Below are 20,478 nucleotides of genomic sequence, written 5' to 3' on the forward strand. Positions count from 1 at the left end.
GAACCCATAAAGATCAACCAAGCTGCAAATCCATCTATACAAGAGGAGTCATCTGACTAAGACATAATTTCCTTTCTAATGGTAATGATACAAGGATGAATTGAAATATCCAATAGCGAGACCTGGTTAGATTTCCCCCAGCAGACTTGGAACTTCATTTAAGTTATTAATTACAAAATGCTTGTGTGATGACATTTTACAAGTCTGAGGATTAATAACTTCCCCTGTTTGCACAATCAAAAACACTGATGCATTGCTAATCAAAAGACTCAGAAGAATGCAGTCGGTGGCACTTTATTGCAATGCATTTTTATAAAGAACGAGCACTAAAACAATCATTTATGATGCATGGGGATTTTGTAGTTTTTGATTAAAAAAAGCCCACAAGAATGAAAAACAAAGAACATTGGATTCCTCGTATTTTTTCTAACCAAATTCAAAAAAAAATTGTAGAAGTTCTACTCATTTGTAAGAGGCATAAAAAGGTAGTTGGGTACTTCGGTGCAGAAATAGCAATGCTTCCAGCAACACGCACAGAAAGGGTAACAGAGCTTGGGCAATGCTTCAAGCAGCATGCACAAACAGTAAGAGAGTGTAGCAGACAAGAAGCAATTGGACAAAGGGGGCTGATGGAATGAGGCTACATGCACAGAGACCAGCTTATATCCAAAAACTGTGAAAGGGGTTAAAAAAGAGTGTATCCCGAAACCACAAATGTTCGAACTGTTGGCCAACACACACTTGTTGTATAGACACGGCTATTGTGATTATTCATGAACTTGAACAACTGATACCATGTTAGAAATAGTGTTGTGCAAAAGGACTGCAAAATAGAGGGAAATGGCCATGAAATACACAAGATTTAAATAGCTACATTAAATAGCCCTTTACTTCATAAATCACTTCAACTCAATCATTACGTTGTACAGACAATCTCATCATATGTCACTTGAACAAACCTATCATGTACAACATGTGGGACAAATCCACAAAATTAAATCTTAAAATGTTACAATAGTACAAACCTCATTAACACACGTGGGATGAATATACGATACATAATCAAGTATTAACCCTTTCCAACATTCCAACTTTATGATAATAATTTACTGGTCAAAGTCCAACAAGTTGGAATGCAATGACTGCAAGTATTCTTGGGTATCTGTTACAGGCAACCATGGTTCGGAAGCAGATTAAGAGTATCAATCTTGTAGCCAGGAAAATGAGCTCAATAAACACTTTTGCGATGGTCATCTCCTGATGATCATGGATAAATCATTTTTAGGTTCTCTTACTTGTTTTAGAATATACTAACTATATTTCATATTGATCAACTCTAGAAAGAAACTGATTTGAAAAGAATTATTTTCTGCGACACTGCATCAATACTTTAAGAAAGGACACATGAGAGTGTCTTGTTTTCAAATTTGAACCCAAAACACATTAGGCAATAAAAATTGTAAGAAGGAACAGAACCAAAGAAATGTAATCTCACGAGGGCACAACCCTCTATACTAGACTCTATAAGGCTACAATATGACCAATCAGCTTATAGCGTGATTCTAGAAAGTTATTTACTATTCAAAGCATAAGCTGAACCTACCCAATATATACCCGCATCACTTCCGGTGTATTCAGAACTTTTCCAAGTGACCACATCAATGCTCCATATACTCTCATTAGCTACAATGACAATCAACACAGATGGAATAAAATAGATAAAAAGACAAACAGAAAACCAAAAGCATATAGTGCTAAACAAAATTGAGCAGATTGTCTTACCTGTTGTGTATCAACTTGATCTGCTTTGTTGAGAACTACCCTTATCTTGTCGTCATGGCCACGAAGGGACCCGATAACACGCTTGAACTCGTCACTAATATCAAGCTTGTATGGATCAAATAACAAGAGTATAAGATCACATTTTGCAGCAAACCAGGAAGTGACACCAGTGAAGTCATAACTACGTTGCGTACGTTGCTTTTCTCCAGATAAAACTCCCGGAGAATCAACAAATGTAATATGCTCCAGAAGCTATGCACATAGGAAACAGATATCAGTAAGTATGTAGATTAGAAAGTGAAGCAAAGTATGGATCCTTAGTCAAGCATTATCTTAAAGCTTTAGAGGACATGGCATTGATAAGTATTAGGAATACATACTGCAAAAAAGAAGGAACTATGGATCCTTTTTCAGCAATCTCTTGAAGACTTACCGGATGCGGCATTTGTGAGCACTCAAATTTAGAGAGAAATGCAGTGCCAAATCTTGTTAGCCCACTAAAAGGCATATCTGCTTGCACTGCAATTGTATTTCCTGGAACACTTCTATCATCGGGCCCTGACTGTAAACAAAGAAAATATATTTCCTACTTAACCTTGGGAATATTCCAGGTAATAAACTGGCAAGCTCAGATTCAAAGTATCCAAAAAAGCAGATCCATGTCAAAAAGAAAAGTTCTTGTTTAACAGCTAAGGTATCCTGAAAATAAATGAAGGAAATTTGTTATCAATAAAACTCCAATATCAAAAGAAATTTTTGTAGTGCATCAAATGCAAGCACATGACAACAAAAAAGGAAAAATGATGAAAACTACAAAATAATGTGAACACAAATCCAAGAGATCACATGCCATCTTTCAACCAAAAAGAACAGACCTAAAACTCCAGCTAGAAATTATTAATGAACCATCTCCTCAAAGCGACAAAAAAATATCAAGTTCTTACCACCTGACTAGATGATAATTAAAATATTATATTTGAATTATGAATCCAGAATACCATACAAAGAAAATTCATTTCTCTGATCTCCCAAATGACCAAATCCAAGTACATTAACAAAGGTGAGCGTGATCAACTCTTGTATTGGCACCATGCTATAAACATTTTTTAGTGTTTATAAAGGTCTTATATACCAAACCAAACAGCAAAAAGGTTGTGACAGACAATGAGGCCCATACCATGACCACAACAAATCGATCAGTAGTGGGCTCTGGTCCAATGTGTGCTCCTACAATTAGAAGAAAGCAATCAGTAAAAAAATCGATTATAAGATTGAAAAACATAATATTACCAGTTGTGATTTGTTGTTCTACCTGGATAATTAGCTTTCAGTATATGTTTAATAAAGGTTGTCTTTCCTGTTGAATATTGACCTAGAAGCATGACCATCGGTTTGGCATCAAAGTCACTGTTGGTCTGTTATGTCAGAAGAAACAAACAACTATCATTTTAATCCCTTTTAAAGTTTTAAAGAAAATTGAAGAGGTTTTGAAGAGGTTAGCATCCCTCTTCAAATGATTAACACACTCAATGTTTCCCATTTCATTCAAACCTACATTTAAGGAAATTCAGGGATATCTTGAAATATTTGAACAAATCATGTTTCAACGTATTTACCAGAATGGGTGAGCAAAAATCATTGAACCGATAAGTAACCTCCAATGGCTTTAGTTTCTCTATGTACAGTCTCTTCAAACCATCAATTATCGATGTAACTGAGCTGAGTGATACCTGATTTAACAACGTATCAAAATAGAATTAATGATACTGAAACACAGATCCATGCTACAGAAATTTCCCACAAATAACTTTCTGAAATGTCACAAATGACTAGGAACCCAAGGAACTCAATCACACAGGTTGGTATAATTTCACATATAACTTTTATATTTTTATTTGTTGAAAGATTCTAAAAAAAGGCAAGGAGAAAAAAACTGTTTGATTATCCCAATGCCTGTTAAACAAATATAAGAGAGAAGAAGACATTATAATATTTTAGTTTCCAAATTGCCCGATGACTCCCCACACCATATAAATTATGATGTTTAATATCCAGTCTATGCCATTCACTTTAGTGATGTTAAAAGTCTTTATCGTCTCACTGTTTCATAAATTCATCAGACATCATAGCCTTTCCAGGGCCTGTCAAAGGAATATAATAATGAATAAAACATTCAAAATATTTAAGTATCAGGTTGTGCCCTCAAAAATAATTGTGCACATTTTATTTACAGCCCAAGCCATTTACTTTAGGGACCTCCAAGATGAAAGACTTGATTTTTCAATGATCCATTGATCTTCCAAAAAAGTCAGTAACTTCTAACTGTTTCTTCCACAAAAAACTGATGACTAACTTTGACAATGAGTCAATATGCTTAGTAGTTCCAAATAATCTCGGGCAATAAATATCCCATGTTCTGGTTTTTTAAATCTTTACTGTCATCTTATTCATTCTGAAAACAATGGTGGACATTTTTTCCATTACTAGTGTCTATTTTGGTCAGATGTGAAGTGATTAAATGTTGATAAATTGATCAAAGTTGTAAATATAAATCAATAAAAATGTTTTGAAGATACAAATATCCCAAGACCAGCAAGGAATTAAAAGATAAAAGTTTTCAAATAAAAATATATTTCCAAAATTTAGCTAAAGAACTAAGACATCAGCAGAAATAGTAGTAATCTGAAATCGCCCTTTTAGTAGTTGGCAAAGAACAGAACTGGTTTCAGACAAAAAACAACTCTTTCAAATCGTCAAAAATAGATTTCCATGCATGGTGGACAAACTGAAGTTCCCAATAGTTTCAACCAAGACTGTAATATGTGGATATTTATCCTCCTCACTTTTCAGATTTATATCAGTAGTGATCGTGAGGATCACTTGTTCCCCTTTCTCAGATAATTCTTAGGAACTGCAGATTTTCTCACATACAGTGTGTGCTTCCCTTATAGCAAGAACTTCCAGAAACACATCAATGAAGTAATCATACTAATGTTCTTGGACAAAAATACCTTTAACATCCAAATCTAAATTATACAGCAAATAATAGGATAGCATATTAGAAACACAAATAGAACAATAACCAGAAGAAATGACAAATCTGGAAACTCCAGATATCTATTTAGAAACAGCCTATTTAAGAATCAGAAAAGTGAAAAGGAAATCAGACAGTTCTGCATAAATCCACCTACATTTTTTCACAAAGTAAAGAGTTCAAGTTGAATTTTAATGATTTCACCTTTCCCTCGAAAATTTCCTAGTAAGCTCCATTTTACACCATTTGCACAAAAAATGAATCAACAAATCAAACTTTTAAAGCCAACACTAGTTTAATTCAAATCCAACAATGTAATAAGAATCAAATTCAAGGCCAAACAAAACCAGTTTCACCCAAAATAAAAATTCAGCTAAATGAAGACATTATAAGGCTAGATTAAAATTGGTGTTAAGCATGATACAGTATTAAGCCACTTTGATCGTTCCTGACAAACATGAACAAATATTCTGACAAAGCATCCATTTTCACCATTGCAATAGCAAGAAGAGGCGCATGAAACATTCAGCTACTACAAATACCTACCTTCTTGGTTGATTTAGATGCAAACCACTGAGCTGATTCTGCTTGTGATTGATTTAATGAACCTGCTAACATCCAGTGGAGGTTTAGACATACATTTAACAAACAAGAATTGCAATGCAAACATTTAGTTCTTTAGATGGTGAATCAGATGAATTCAACTGCATCTCCAAATAGTAAAAGCATAATCTTACCATTTGAATCTGCTGGCAATTTCAATGGTGGTGATCTGCGTCTCTGTATGTTTCCAATGCAGCACGTAATATGGTATTCAGCACTAAGCACAGAAAGGAAATAAATCTAATTGGACAATAAAATAAAAGCATCACTTGAAGAAAAGGCATACAGATATGAGCTCATCCAATCCTTCCATTGCAGGAGGGCCAATATTCTCCACCTCTGATTTATAAAATATTCGATCAACACAACCTTATCAGTATACAGGAAACTCCCTAGCTTTAAGGAACAGACAAAAAAATAGCTTGCAAATGAATTTATTCCTATTAGAATTCAAAAATGTAATATAAGAATTGCATCAGCATAATGTGATACAGGATTGATTTTAAAAGCTTTCAGGACCTCTATAGAATTTTACCTGTATTCTTAAGAATATCAGCAGTGACCTCAGTCCCTTTCTGAGCTAAAGATATTATCTGTTTGATAGAGTGAGAAGTAAATTCCATGCAAATACAGTTCAAGTTTTTAATAAATGTAATAGATGCTCAAGCAAAAATTGATGTCTTAATTAAACCTGCATTGCTATAACAAACTCCTTAAAGCCAAGAAAACCCTGTCGTTTTGAATCGGCCACAGCCCACACCTTCACAAACAAAAGAAGCCAAGGATTAGTGTCAAGTTAAAAGCATATAAAATTGCTTGTATTGTGTATGCATACTAATTGCCAAGATAGTACAAGAATTGCTACCATATGCAAAGCAACAGCCAAGATCCAAATACAACATTCACTTGTATAGTTGCATATGCATAGCAAATTGACAAAGATAAAATACAAATGATAGTCTAGGTATAATAGTTGCCAATATCCAAATACACATGTTCCGAGGAATGCTACTATTTGAGAGGACAACTGTTTATCAAATCATACATGTGCAACCTGTTACTGGGAAATTTAAGTATATTAAAATACAATCCATATGCTTGACGTCCCAAAGCATTGCTTATGATAGTGTGCAAATCATTTCTAAGTGACATTTTTATAAAGTTATAAACTCAATATTCAAACCAGTACAGTGTTCAAACATCACAAAAAAATCCAGATGCACTGATTTTTAAAAATAACTTTGCCCAAAGTCTAGCTGAAGTCAAAGAATATGATTGCAACAGCAAAAGGAATCCAATCCGAGTTTATATCAGTTTTGTGAAAACATCTGAACTACAACAGCACTTGAAACCTTGAGATATTTATAAAATAGTAGAAAGCTAATACTTGAAAATGGACAAATAATTTAGCACATTCAACTTTACACACACACACACACACACACACACAGAAAAGAACATTTAACTGTTCAATTTAGTATATGCACATTGACAATGGTAGTAATGAAATATTGTTAACTTGTATTAAATCTGAATTAAGCCCTAAACTTATATGTTAAGTTTCTATGGGTAACGAATGATGCAATGTGTGCCTTATCAATGTTATCATATGATTATTTGAAATTTCCTTTGTTTAAATAGAAAACTTGGTATGGCATACATTAAAAAACCTCAAAGATTTTTAGTTCCCTACCACACTCTAATATGGCCTCTCAAAAGATCCGTCCTGGAAATGCAATGTTATCAAATAACATTTAAAATTTCCTACACTTCTAATAATATTCCTTTTGTTTGAATTGAAGACTTGGTGTAACATAGATTAAAAGATGGATTTTGAGCTTGTTTTTATTAGACACTCTGAAACATCTTTTTTCCATTATCCACTTATAAAACACTTTTTTATCAGTTACTTGCATTTTATTCGATATTTGACCTCCCTTAACCCATTTTTATAATAAACCGTGTATAGTGAGTTTGAACACATTATTGGTGTCGGCTGCATTTTTTGGCATTTCCTGTAACTATTAGAGGCTTCAGAGGTTTTAAACACACTTATGACCCAAACAATATTCCAGTGCTGATGTTAATACATAAGGGATGCAAGATTTCAATACTGATGTAAATATTGATGCAGAGAGAAACATGATGTTATTGACCTCCAAGTGGTGGTGATTTGATAGAGATGTCAACTAAAGTGAAAAACTCTATAACAATGGAAATGCTTCGTGACAAGGTGCAAAAGAAGCAAATATCAACAATTTCTATGCAAATAAAATGGTAGTGGACTTAAAGGAAACAATGGACTTAATAATAGACAAGAAAAATCAATAAAAGATGGGAGTGGACTTAAAGGTTAACAAAATGACACGCATAGTCAAAATCTACTTGTCATAACTCTTACAAGAAACTAGTGTGTGATTATGTAATGTCCCCTTTTTGGGACATTAGAAATATTAAGGGCATATTATATATAATATTAAAATTGACTTGGAAAGCGTGGTTTCAAAATATAAAAGGTAAATTTAATATTACAAAGTGGGCAAAAGAGGACAAACGGAGATAAGACGAAAGGCTAGGAAGGGAGTTGAAGAGTCGCAGCTGTGAAGATAAAAGGAGATGAGACTCATTCATTGGAATGCTTGATTTATGATTAAGTTCAGTTTTCTCTCTTGTGAGAGTTTTTCAGAAAGCTTCAGCTTTCAGCTAGTATGAGGACATAGCCCCTCCTGCCGGCAAACAATAGATGCAAACACATTATCCTTGGAGACGTCACATCAGGTGTCTCGCTTGTGCTTACAGGTTCTTTTTTTAAGTTTTCCAATCTCACTGTTAAGCTATACTTAGGATTGGATGTTAGTTATTGTATTATTGTTGTATAATACAATAACATATTTGAAGGAATGTAATGTGAGTTTACTGGTTTAATTCTATTCGTATGTAATGTACTTTCATATGCTAGTATTTCGAATGTTATTTTGAGAAAGAACAACTTAATATCTTTTGGAGATTTTGCTGGTCTTATTGTATTTTGTAATACATCTGCAATGTTTAGTTTTGAATTTATTGAAAAAAGAGAAATCTAGTAAATATCTGATTTGGGATATTTCAGTAGTATCAGAGCTGGCTTTCCTGCCAGCCTGTGAAGTTATAACAGAGATAATTTTATAAAGGTCAAATTTGCATATCTAAGTTCGATTCAAGAGGAACAAATTATTTTTTTAAGGGAACGGTACTAAGGAGCATCTGCAGTCCTAAGCTTTATACTTGAATCAATTGTGATCGTTTAAGGAAGCTATTGCATGCAAAATTGGCACCTGCACTTGATTCGAAAATTTTCTATTGAGATGTTGCTTTACAGGAGGTTGTAGCTCCATGGCAGATAGAAAGGAAAGTGACTGAAGCTCGTATAGAGTATCAGTATGCTCAAGTCATTATTTTTCTGGTAGCTTGGTACTAGGACAACAAAGTGTACAATCCCCATAGCCGTATTTGGGTTTGGAGATCCCTATGTTAATCCAGCTACTCAATACATGCTTGACATTTACTATCAGCATTCACCCCAGCATTGAGGCGACAGAGATAGGTGGCCAACACTCCCAACCTTGCCTCAAGATACAACCGCAAGGATACCGTCGGCCACAGAGAACTCACGGGTCTAGGACACCACACAAAGATACTATTCCAGCAACTGGTGAACACGCTGACGATTAATGGAAGAGGCAGTTCAGAACGAAGACCATTACAAGTATGTCATAGACAGCAGGATGGTTCTTCCATCATCTACAGTTATACCAGTTACTGATTAATGGAAACCAAAGACAGTGAAGTTCTTTGATAGATAGTTTTTTTTTTCTCTTCATCCACATAGGTTCTAAACCTCAAAGCTTTCCGATTGGACTAGAGGGGGACTTCTACAAATACGAGCTCCTGCCTATTGGATTATCAGAATTTGGGACGACTCTCTATATTTCCTAGCAAGTAACCATTTGAAATTCCTAAGTCGATAATGGAGTTGAGCTAAAGATTCAAAGTCAGTATTGTCCAACAACGGCAATAAGGAAGTCAGAACTGTATAGGAATGATACCGAATTAAAGGAAGGCATGTGTGGAGCACAAGTGAAATGAAAAGCAATAGGTAGTTTGTGTGTATAACGCCAAAGGAGGGAGAACGACAAAAGAATTGTTTGGTGTTGTGTAAATCAGAACAAGGCCCCTTTGTTTAGCTGAAATCGACGACACTTGTAAGGAGTTTTTGGAAAGTAAATGACATTGATTTCGTCGTTACTCGAATACCTCTTGACTTAGAGAGTAACGTATGCTGTGGTATGCAGACTATCGTGGGCATGGATGAGACGTCTGCTGGAGGCAATAATAATTAGCTACCATTACAAAAGATTTATTCCAAACTCACCTAGCATTATTAAACTGGGGCTCAAAAGTATTCGATTTAATAATTATGACAACAATTATCGATTGGCTTTGTAAGGAAGTTTGAAGAATTATTCATCTTTGCATTGGCGACAAGTTTGGGAAGTTGGTTTAATTTAAGATTAAGGCTCATCTAACTGAAGGCTTTATTTTATTAAGTCGAAAATATTTAAATGATATTCTGAAGAAAGCAATAGAATTGGGAGAGTTTGGTGGTTCATTTTGTAGTGGTGTTGAGAATGGAGCAAGGGAAAATAAATATGGAGCTTATTCATTTGTATACTAATACCAGTCTGGGTCGAAATATCCAACGATAGTAACACCATTCTTCCTCCAACGCAAACATACTGATTTATTGAGGTTAGGCACATGATTGTAAGTTCAGAAGGTATTCACAATCTTTGTCACCCATGGGCTGATTAACCGAGTTATATATCAAGGGGCAATCGGCAGTGAAGTGCATTTTGGGGTCATGACAAAAGCTACATGATTAGAAAATTTGGGAGCATCAGTCATTGTGGACACTTTCTTGAATATTTATTGAACTTTTCACTTCTAGGTGTCGAGAATTATATTTTGGGTGGAGTGGTGCGTGAGTGCCATCGCAAGAAGTTATACTTGCAAGCTGATGCCGAGTGAGGTATGGTGAAAAGGATGCAGCTAAAATAGTGAGACAGATGTTGCTATTCGTTGTCATTTACATGATGTTGTGCATCGGGATTTGAAACCTGAGAGCTTTCTTTTTAAGTCTATTGATAATGATTCAACTCTGAAGACAACAAATTTTGGACTATCGAATTTTATTAAGCATTAGCTCAAGTGTAAAGGCTTTTGTCAAGAATTCGTTAGTAAAGGATCCCTGTGCTAGACTTTTTGCAGCTCAAGCACTATCACATTTGGGTAAGAGAAGGGGAGATGCATCAGAAATCCCTCTGGATATATCCATGTTATGTCACATATGCAAATTTGTTAAGTACAACTACCTAAAGCTGTTGCACTCAAGGCTTTCACATCTACACTGGGTCCAGAAGAGCTTGTTGTCCTTCGAGATCAGTTGATGCAATTGACATTGATAAGGGTGGATCAATAACTTAGAAGAGATCAGGCAAAAATTAGCACTAGTCATGTCAAGCCTTTTGAAAGCCGCAGTTTTCTTCTAAGGAACATTTTCCTTGTGTTCTTCTTGTAGCCACATTGGCTATTGTCGCATCTATAATGCACTATTTTTGGCTTTTGAAGGCGCTCGCAAAAAGTCACTAGAGCTTTTTCAAGCAATGAACAGCAACAGAGATGGATTGATAGATTTTGATGAAGATGGACTGATAGATTTTGATGAATTTGTGGCTGCTACGTTGCATGTACATCAATCAAAGGATCAATGCTACAGTAAATATGGAAACTTGAGGAGGTCGTTTTACAACTCTCAAGTAACAACAAACATAGTTCGGTGGCTCACAACCTCATAGAAGAAATTCAGAATTGAATAGAACCTGATGTTGTAAATGATAATAAATCCATGTCATCTTTTCCTTTGAATGAGAGTGGTTTTTCAAAGCAAACAAATTCTTCTTTAATTCAGCACGAGACATACAATATAGAGAAAATGCGTAACTATGAAGCAAAACTAGAAGAGAGAACAGCCACCTTAAATTTGGAGAATATTTGGGAAAAAAAGGAAGAAGCTTCATCAGTCATGTCAAGTGTTCAGCAAATCGAAAACCAGAGATGGCATTTCAAAACAAAGGTACTTGATATGTATGTTGAGTACAACAAAACTCCCTCTAAAGATTCAAAAAGAATTAGCTTTCATTGATTTCATGGATTTCCATCCAAATCTCCAAAGTAAGACCGATATGGCAAAAAAGAAGTATTTTGAATTAGCTCAAGATATCCTTTCAAAAGACCAATGCAAAAAAAGTGTATGAAGAATTTCCAACAAACCAACATCATCTAATAGAGGTTCTTGTTAAAGAGGAGCAGTCAACTACCATTGATTTACAACCTTCCAGCGATTATGTAGAGGATGTTACTCAGGGTGCGAGTTTCTATGTTGGTGAATTGAATGTTAGTGTTGACAAGCAAGTTGATGAGGTCGGTTACACACAAGGTAATAGCAAGTTGGAATTTTTGTGTGATGTACCATGTATGTCTTATGCCCATGACATAAAATTAGACAAACATACCGAGATGACACTACAAAACATTGAACCGCTTCAAAATGACAAATACATTAAAGAACCAATTGAAGGTTAATGAAGATAGAGTTGTGGCATCTTTGGTACATTATGACAACACTCACAAGATGGTTGAGGACCTTTACAAGAAGGTTCAAAAGGGAGTGGAAGAAGATTGGCTTGGTTCTGATTTGCAAGTGATCAAAACAGCTCTTGAAACTATGAAATCAGATTATTTGTATTTGCTTTCCTATAGGGATAACATTCTTAAGGTTGCTGAAATACACGTTAATCAGCTGAATAAAGAAAGTAATGAGATTATGGAGCTCAATAGAGAGCTTAAGGATACTCATGAGGTATTAGATGATGCTTGGATTTCCCTTCAAGAAGCAAAAAATCAGATTCGGAGCACAAATCATTTTAGGGAACATGAGGATAAAGAGAGGCAGGAATTTTTCCTAGAGGTAATTGATGGACTTGATAGCATTCAGCAAACGTATGATTTGGATAGTTTCCCCAAGCGACCAAGTTCCAAAACTTCAGATCACATTCAGCTTATGGATAACCCTTTGTTTGAGGTAGATGCTGTTTGGATTTCAATAACCCACTTTTTGAGGTAGAGGAGAGACTTCCTCTTGATTTCCAAGAAGAGGATGACTTTGACTTCAGAGATTCGGGTCAAGCTACAGTTCTTAACAGTGAACCTTGGTCACAAGATTTGTGTGGTGAAGTGACTACTGCTGCCCCTCTTTCATACAACCTTTACATGGTCCCAAATTCTAACTTTTATATAGATTGGATGGATTTCTTATTTCAACAGTTAAACAAATCCTGGTGGAGGATTGAGGAGAGTTATGTGTTAATCATACAGAATGCTTTTTCAGCTTCATTCTTTCTCATGACCCCTATGTATTTAGGGATTCTTCAGAGTGATGATGACAGTATTAACTTTTATGCGCCCTTGGTGTTGATTTCAGCTTGTGGGTAGCTCATTTCCTACATCATCTACTTGGGACAGGTCATCACCATCTACTGGGGTATACATAGCTTCTGGTTACTTTTTTATCTCATCATATCAGCCGGTTATGCCATCGGTGTTTGGAACCCAAGTGTTGGCCGTTTGTACCTATGGCTTGTTGAGTACTTGGTTGTAATCCTATTCAGCTTGAGGTTGGATGCAGTGATGATCAGAGTTGTACAATATACAAGTGCAGCATTTTTTCATAGAGTTATATGGGATCCAGGGAACCGGTTGACAGATGGATTGTAGAGAGGCACTAGGTTCGCAGTATGGCCGGATTTGTTTTCTACTTGGGCTATAGAGTTACCTACAGATTCATATGGGATCCTAGTGCTGATTGCTCGAGCACAAGCAATTTTGAGGGGATATTTGTAATGTCCCCCTTTTGGGACACTAGAAATATTAAGGGCATATTATATATAATATTAAAATTGACTTGGACAGCATGGTCTCAAAATATAAAAGGTCAATTTAATATTCCAAAGTGGGCAATAAAGGACAAAGGGAGATAAGACAAAAGGCTAGGAAGGGAGTTGAAGAGTTATTGTATTGATGTTGTATAATGCAATAACGTGTTTGAAGGAATGTAATGTGAGTTTACTGGTTTAATTTTTTCCGTATGTAATGTACTTTCATATGCTGGCATTTCGAATGTTGTTCTGAGAAAGAACGACTTAGTATCTTTTGGAGATTCTGCTGGTCTTATTGTATTTTGTAATACATCTGCAATGTTTAGTTCTGAATATATTGAAAAAAGAGAATTCTAGTAAATATCTGATTCGAGATATTTCAGATGAAACCAAAAGAAAAACCAATATCCTCTAGAGTCAAACCAAGTAAAACAAACTAGGAAAATAAACAAAAAGGATGGGCAAGATCAACCAAAATATGTTGTATTACAAGAAGATGTCAGTCTAGCATTCTATCAACCATGGAGAATCTAAATTATTACTTTAAGATGTCTAAGAGATAGAGCAACTCTTGAAATCTGTGCAATGAAGAAATTAGGAAATAAGCCACCAAAGACATTTATAATGCAATAAAATGCTGCATTGTAACTAAAATATTATGGCCCCACTAGACGACTTTCATAGATATATGTGATTTCAAACTTGGAGGGATGAAAATACTCAGAAATATGCTGAAAACCTAATTTATCGAGTTCTTCCATATCCCTAGATATACCTAGGACACATTTTAGACCTTTGCATACCTTGGAAAAAATTGTTTCGTTGGAACTTGCTCTAGGTCACCTTGAGTGCCCCCAGAGCATCTACTCAACCTAGGGCATACAGCCAAGGTACATTTGAAATTCACTCAGGCTCGCCCCAGCTATGCCTAGAGCACATTATCAGGTAGCAGGTCTAGGCATTCAAAATTACCAAGGTAAAATGGACAAGCCCGGGTACATGCTCTATGGCTACCCAAGACAACTATGTTGACTATGAAGAATAATTATATCCTCAATTCTGTATATTTTTTTCTACAGACTGCAGTTACCTTTAAATATTGTTCATATTAAATTATATAATACAATTAAACCCAACAGTACCCAACCAAAATAAACTTAGTAAGTGTGCCCCAAAGCCAAATTGGCACATAAGCTGAAAACAAGCACACAGCATTGACATGGCAACCTATAAGTAAATAGCATTCAATCACTTGGGTTTAAAATGGGAAAAACTATTAAATGTCATTTCCAAATGTAGCACATAGAAACTGAAACAAATATAAGATGTACATAAGAAATTTGTTCAATATGATATTGTTCAATGTTGTGAAGTACTCTCAAGTTCTTCATCGAGTACCCTAAAAATGTGAAACAGAATGAAAAATGCCATGAAATCAGCGATTGTCAGAAGTATGACCTAATTTCTTGATCACCTATGCACCTGTTCACCCAATCAGCTTTGAAATGCTGAGAATATTTTATTTCTGTGTTTGAAAAAAAAAAGAACTGAAAACACTAAACCTGAAATTAATAAGAAAAAAATCCTGTCTTCTAATATAGCAAAAACCCATTATTGAATCAAACAAATTTTTCACTGTTTTTAGTGTTTGATCCAGTTCTCAGCAAAACCCAGCTCAGCTTATTTTGTTAAGCAGCAGTTGCTCAAATTTAGGGAGCATTTTAAAGAGCTTGATGAGTGTCTTGGGGAGCTTAAAGAGTATTTTGTGGAGCTAGTGGTCTCATTAATTTTTTAATTTTTTCTGGGTTTTCTAGTGGTTAATTTAAATTGTGAATTTTTACATTATATGAATATTGCATAATTTTAGAACAAATTAGTAAAAAAAGAGTCATCGATAAAGAAAAATTTATGAAATAAAATTTGAAGGAAAATTAAAAGAGGGAGACAAACATGTACGGCACTGCCATATTTTTTATCATGCAGTGGCCCCATCATTTCAGCCCCACATTTTTCTCACATGACAATACCTAAACTGTAGTTGCTCCACCATAACAGAAGAAGATTTTAAATCATTCTTTCTGCTTAATTTGAGATTTGCATGAGACCAGATATGCAGCTCAAATTTAAACAGAAAATACATATAAGCGGCCTCAGAGAACCATGGTCTTATAAATAATGCACAAGGAAAGGGGTCAAAGTTTCAAACAAAATGCTGACATAGAAGGCCTCACAAGCTGCTTGTGCATCATGGTATGGTGAAAAATCCAGTTTCAAAATCCATGTTTTGTAGGCCTTTTCCCACCTGTCAAACAGAGATGTACCATTTTTCTTCAAATGAGAAAAAAATATCTCTGTGACCAACACATCTTTTTGATCAAGGGTTTTAAATCCCAATCCACAACACTGTATCACTGGTTATTATGCATGATCGTAAATGTTCTTAAACTGTGTCACATAGTTTTTTGAAGCACAATCTAACAGTAGCTTGCCAGGAAAATTAATAAATGACAATTCCACATAACTAAGTTCTACAATAATTTTGATTTTTTTTAATGAGATGCAAATGTGAAATGAACATCAAACAGCTATAAATCTGGCTAAAATCTTAATATTTTAAACTTAAAAGACTTCAAAAAAAAAATCAATTTAAACAAAACTGCAAAAACTCCAATTGAGCTGAAATTGCATTCTATCTGAGGCTTTTTAACAATCGAAGCATGATGGTAAAGTTGAGTTCTCATCAAATGAGCGCATTTCCCCCTACCCTACTAAGTATTTATTGATAGTTATCATATTTGAGTGACATGTCAAGGTGATGATCACAGATTGAACTTTCCATCAAGCAATACAATTTTGAGGTGTCTTAACAAGCTGTATCATTCATAGTGGCAATATATTTCTCATAAATAATTCAGCAAATCTAGAAAAACCTGGTTAGCTTTACACTTAAAGTTACAGAAACAATGGGGGCAAAATTGCTGCAGAAAACAGTAAAATTTTGAGGAAACGTAATCACAAAACAAAAATCACAATGTAATCACTAAAGGGGGGATTTTTTTTGGGATAACTTAGATGCAATTTTCTTTCTAAACATGGTGACATTTTGTTCAAAAAAATCAAAACAAATGGTTTTGACCAAATAATTACATATACTCAGCACCAGAGTAAGCTGGTTATTTGGGATAGCTCGTGCTTTTTCTTAAGAGATCTCCGCAACTATGAGCACTACTATGAATGTTGACCCTAGGAAGCCTATAAAAATTTTAAGCCTTCGTGAAGGCAATAATTACAGTATCGAGTGTAAAGATTCGCCAATGCAAGAAAAACTACTTAAACAAATAACAGTACATAAAAACTCATGCATTGTGAATGTACACAAAGGCATAAAAGGCCACTTTTGCATTGGAAACCTGTAACTGAACAGAGCTAGGAAGTTCCGGCATGTAAGGTGGTGAAGAATTATAAGCATTTAAAACTACTGATTTACAGCTGATGTTACTTTTAACTCACGAAATGTAAAGCATAAAGATGACTTTCTATATGAACGTCTTCAGGCTCTATTGCACGCATGGTTGCATTTTTCCCAAAAGAATGATGCTCTATAGTTACATTCGACGAAATTTTACATTGCAATCATGACAAAGTGACTAAAAAGCTATGAAAAGTTGTGCAGATAGTAAATTGTTAGCAACTCTGCATATTAATGATAACAAGTAGGGCTAGCATGGTACTAAGAAGGGCAACGCATCAATGAACATGAGATTTCACAGCCCATGAGATAGAGCAACGACACTTCCGGAGAAACTTCGCGCATTTTGTTTCCATCAACATAATCAGTGATACTGATGACCAATCCACATAGTAGAAAAAATATTGAGATCAAACTGCGCGATCTAATGTCCGAGCAATAATTTAAAATGAGAAATGATTACACGTTAGCTCAGTAAAATCATTAAATATGAGATTCCCAAGGACGCATCTACCTTACCCAAGGCAATTCGTGAAGGATATCCAGAGTAACATCACTATGGATCCATTCATTCACTATGACGAACACCCTAACAAGTAAGGGTTTGAGATAGACGTAAAATTTAACCTGTTTAAGCTCCTGTCTCGAGAGAAGTGAGAGGGAAAATATTTTGACTGCATCATCTCCCGTAATCCGCCCATCTCCATCTGCGTTGCAATGGATCATTATCACATTTCTGGACTATCCTGTTTCATTATAATCAAACTGGGCATGGTGAATTGGAATACCTGCATCGGCAAATTGGAACCATTGTAGAAACAGCTTTTCGTTTTGCTTTTCAAAATTGCTTTCTCTGCTTGTTAGAATGTCCATCCTCGCGATAGTTCTGATGTTTACCGCGGAATCGAAACACCGGCCTCGCCCCTCTTCAGATGCACATCTAGACGCAAATAAATTTTAACTTCTGTCCAGGTATCATTAATAACTGAACTCCGTTGCCCTCCCTTTAATTTCGGGGGTGATCACATCGCGCGTCCACTTCTGCTTAAAGGAATGTCAATCCGAGTCCACTTAAAAGATCTCTTCCTTGGAGGGAAATGAATTTGCAATTAACGTTCGTAGCTTCACCTCTTCTTTATGCTCTTTGACATGAAATTTGATGTTATGTTTCATCTACGTTTTATATAGTCGAAAGGATGTTGGGCATTGGATGCAATGCGTCAAAGTTTTTGTCAATAATTAGAAAAGAAATGATATGATATGATATGATAGATTTTAATGACGTCCACGAGACTAAAGTAGTCTATGGGACCCATGCAATCGCCCTCCCGAGTCAGGAGCCAAACTAGTCAGTTGCAAAGTTTTGGTTAACTTGTCTCTTCTTCTCTGAATTTTGATAATCAACTACGCTGTTCTCTTCACTTGATCTTCCTCAAATAAATAGTTGAAGTCCTTGTTCTGCAAAATTTTTGTATAATCAGATCTGATGTCGTTGTAAGCCAAGCATTCCATGACAAAGTGTTGCTCTGTCTCCACTGTTCCCATATTGCAAAATAAACATGTTCTGTCTGCCCACTCTTCCTTTGGAACTTGCCATCTACCAGTTTCACATCGCAGCTGATGTGAACTAGTTCTAATTTGTGCCATCAACATTTTTGCTTTCCAGTTAATAGGTGCCCTTATATAGGCCTTTTCATCATGACTAGAAGTGGGATTAAATTCTTTAATGTAATAAGATTTTTTCCTCCCTATGTGTCTTGTCCACAGAATATTGCGAAATTTTTCATTGACAAACTTTTTTATTTCTTTAATGTTATCCGGGCAAGCTTGGATGTTGATATCCCATTTTTGCATCCATTTGTCATTTTGTTTCATCCATGTGCTTTTCCGCCTCACAAGTTTTTCCTCTATTACCAACTTGGGCCAACGATGTGTTTCTAGACCTTGGGTTTTCTTTAAATAGCTTAGCATTCGGATCAATGCGACGGCTTCTAATGGAAAGGAACCCACCTCCGCCAAAAGGATTTCATACGGAATTGTGGTCTTGACTTTAAGATTGCATGTGATAAAGTGTTTTTGAATTCTTTCAACTTGCCGCCATTTCTGTTTGGACATACTACCGCCCCACACTTCACATCCGTATAGAATAACCGGAGTGACCAGCAAACCAAACAGAGTTTTCATGGTCGTTCAATCCCATAATTCTGCGTTCCTGCACTTGTTTTGTAAAGAGTATAACGCCTTCCAGCCCCCTTGGATTCTTTTCGATCTACAAGTATCCTAGTTGAGTTTGTTATGAAAATCGATGCCCAAGTATTTGTACTCTTCCACAATCTCAAGGGGGCTATTTTCAAACAGAAACTTGTCTTGTATGCCCCTATTCTTCTTTAGTGAGAAGATCATAATTTTGGTTTTGCTAGTGTTAACTTGCATTCCTACATCATGGCAAAAAAATTCTAGTGCTTTCAAGTGCTCTTTCAAACCTTTAGCTGTTCTAGCAAGAATTATGAGATCATCTGCATATAAGAGCAATCTTATCACAAAGTGGGCCAGCTGCACCCCCTCACCATTGGTCTTGTTTATCCACTCTTCTAACTTGTCAATATAAAGCCCGAATAGTGTGGGAGAAAGCGGACACCCTTGCTTAACCCCGATGTTGCTATCAAAATCTTCTGATATCCCTTCTGTCATTCTGATTTTAGCTTTGACCTGCTCATATAATCTGTAAACCGCTGACCTAAGTTCTTTAGGGACATCCAGCTCTACCATTCTATCCCATAGTTTATTACGTGGCACTGTGTCGAAAGCTTTTTTAAAGTCCACGAAACAACAAAAAGCCTCGTTCCCCAGAGTGTCCCAGACTTTCTCTATCAAATGCCTGAGAGTGATGCCGTGATCTATAGTAGAGTGTTTTGGTCTAAAGCCTGCTTGCCCTTTTGCACGTTTGCCTTCTGTTTCAGCCCAGTTGCTGATTTTTTGTTCTACCAAACTACCAAATAACTTGCCAAATAGTGGATTGATCATGATGGTTCGGTAATTAGAAGGATTGTTTATATCTCCACTTTTGTGGAGTGGGATCACCACACTTGTAGTCCATTTTACAGGGAAACCCTCTCTATTGACACTGTTGAAAATCTTAGTGATGTGTGGTGTGAGGATTTCAGCACCCCATTTTAAGTATTCCGCTTGTAGCCCATCTATATCTTGCGCTTTACCAACAGCTAACCTTCTGATGCCTTGAATAATATCATTTTCACTGAATAACTCCCCTGTAGTCTCTGTTTCCATGATACTATGCTCTCTTAGATCACATTCGTAGAGAGTCTGGGCATATTCCAGCCATTTGGTTCCTGTTATGTTATTCACTATCTGAGTTTTTCTCTGCTGAAGCTCTTTCCAAAATTTCCTGGGGTTGTTTTTACCAAGATTAATCAACTCTATTCTTCTCTTGTTCACATACTCTTCTTTCTTCTTTTTAATCAGTTGATTATATTCTTTTCTACTTTCTTTGTTCATGTTCTTTTTCCAATTCCTTTTTGCCATTTTGCACTCCTCAT

The 20,478-nt window shown here is 35.7% G+C and overlaps 1 protein-coding gene across 1 annotated transcript in view; it reads right to left on the reverse strand.

Moving 5' to 3' along the window:
* The window catches only part of LOC149538784 (EH domain-containing protein 1-like), a 47,613-nt gene extending 29,712 nt beyond the window's left edge, over positions 1–17,901 (reverse strand). The window contains exons 1-13 of the mRNA XM_089800106.1: positions 17,710–17,901; positions 17,549–17,628; positions 6,111–6,179; positions 5,955–6,012; positions 5,706–5,758; positions 5,554–5,596; positions 5,363–5,424; positions 3,399–3,512; positions 3,095–3,197; positions 2,960–3,009; positions 2,216–2,344; positions 1,783–2,034; positions 1,604–1,683 (exon numbers count right to left, since the gene is read on the reverse strand). Coding sequence (XP_089656232.1) covers positions 1,604–1,683; positions 1,783–2,034; positions 2,216–2,344; positions 2,960–3,009; positions 3,095–3,197; positions 3,399–3,512; positions 5,363–5,424; positions 5,554–5,596; positions 5,706–5,758; positions 5,955–6,012; positions 6,111–6,179; positions 17,549–17,628; positions 17,710–17,794 — 1,178 coding nt within the window. The 5' untranslated portion in view covers positions 17,795–17,901. The remainder of the gene's footprint in view (positions 1–1,603; positions 1,684–1,782; positions 2,035–2,215; positions 2,345–2,959; positions 3,010–3,094; positions 3,198–3,398; positions 3,513–5,362; positions 5,425–5,553; positions 5,597–5,705; positions 5,759–5,954; positions 6,013–6,110; positions 6,180–17,548; positions 17,629–17,709) is intronic.
* Between the last annotated feature and the right edge of the window lie 2,577 nt (positions 17,902–20,478).

This window comes from Cupressus sempervirens, chromosome 9 (assembly GCF_028749045.1).
Source record: "Cupressus sempervirens isolate cs-2001-9-10 chromosome 9, ASM2874904v1, whole genome shotgun sequence".
Lineage (NCBI taxonomy): Eukaryota > Viridiplantae > Streptophyta > Pinopsida > Cupressales > Cupressaceae > Cupressus > Cupressus sempervirens.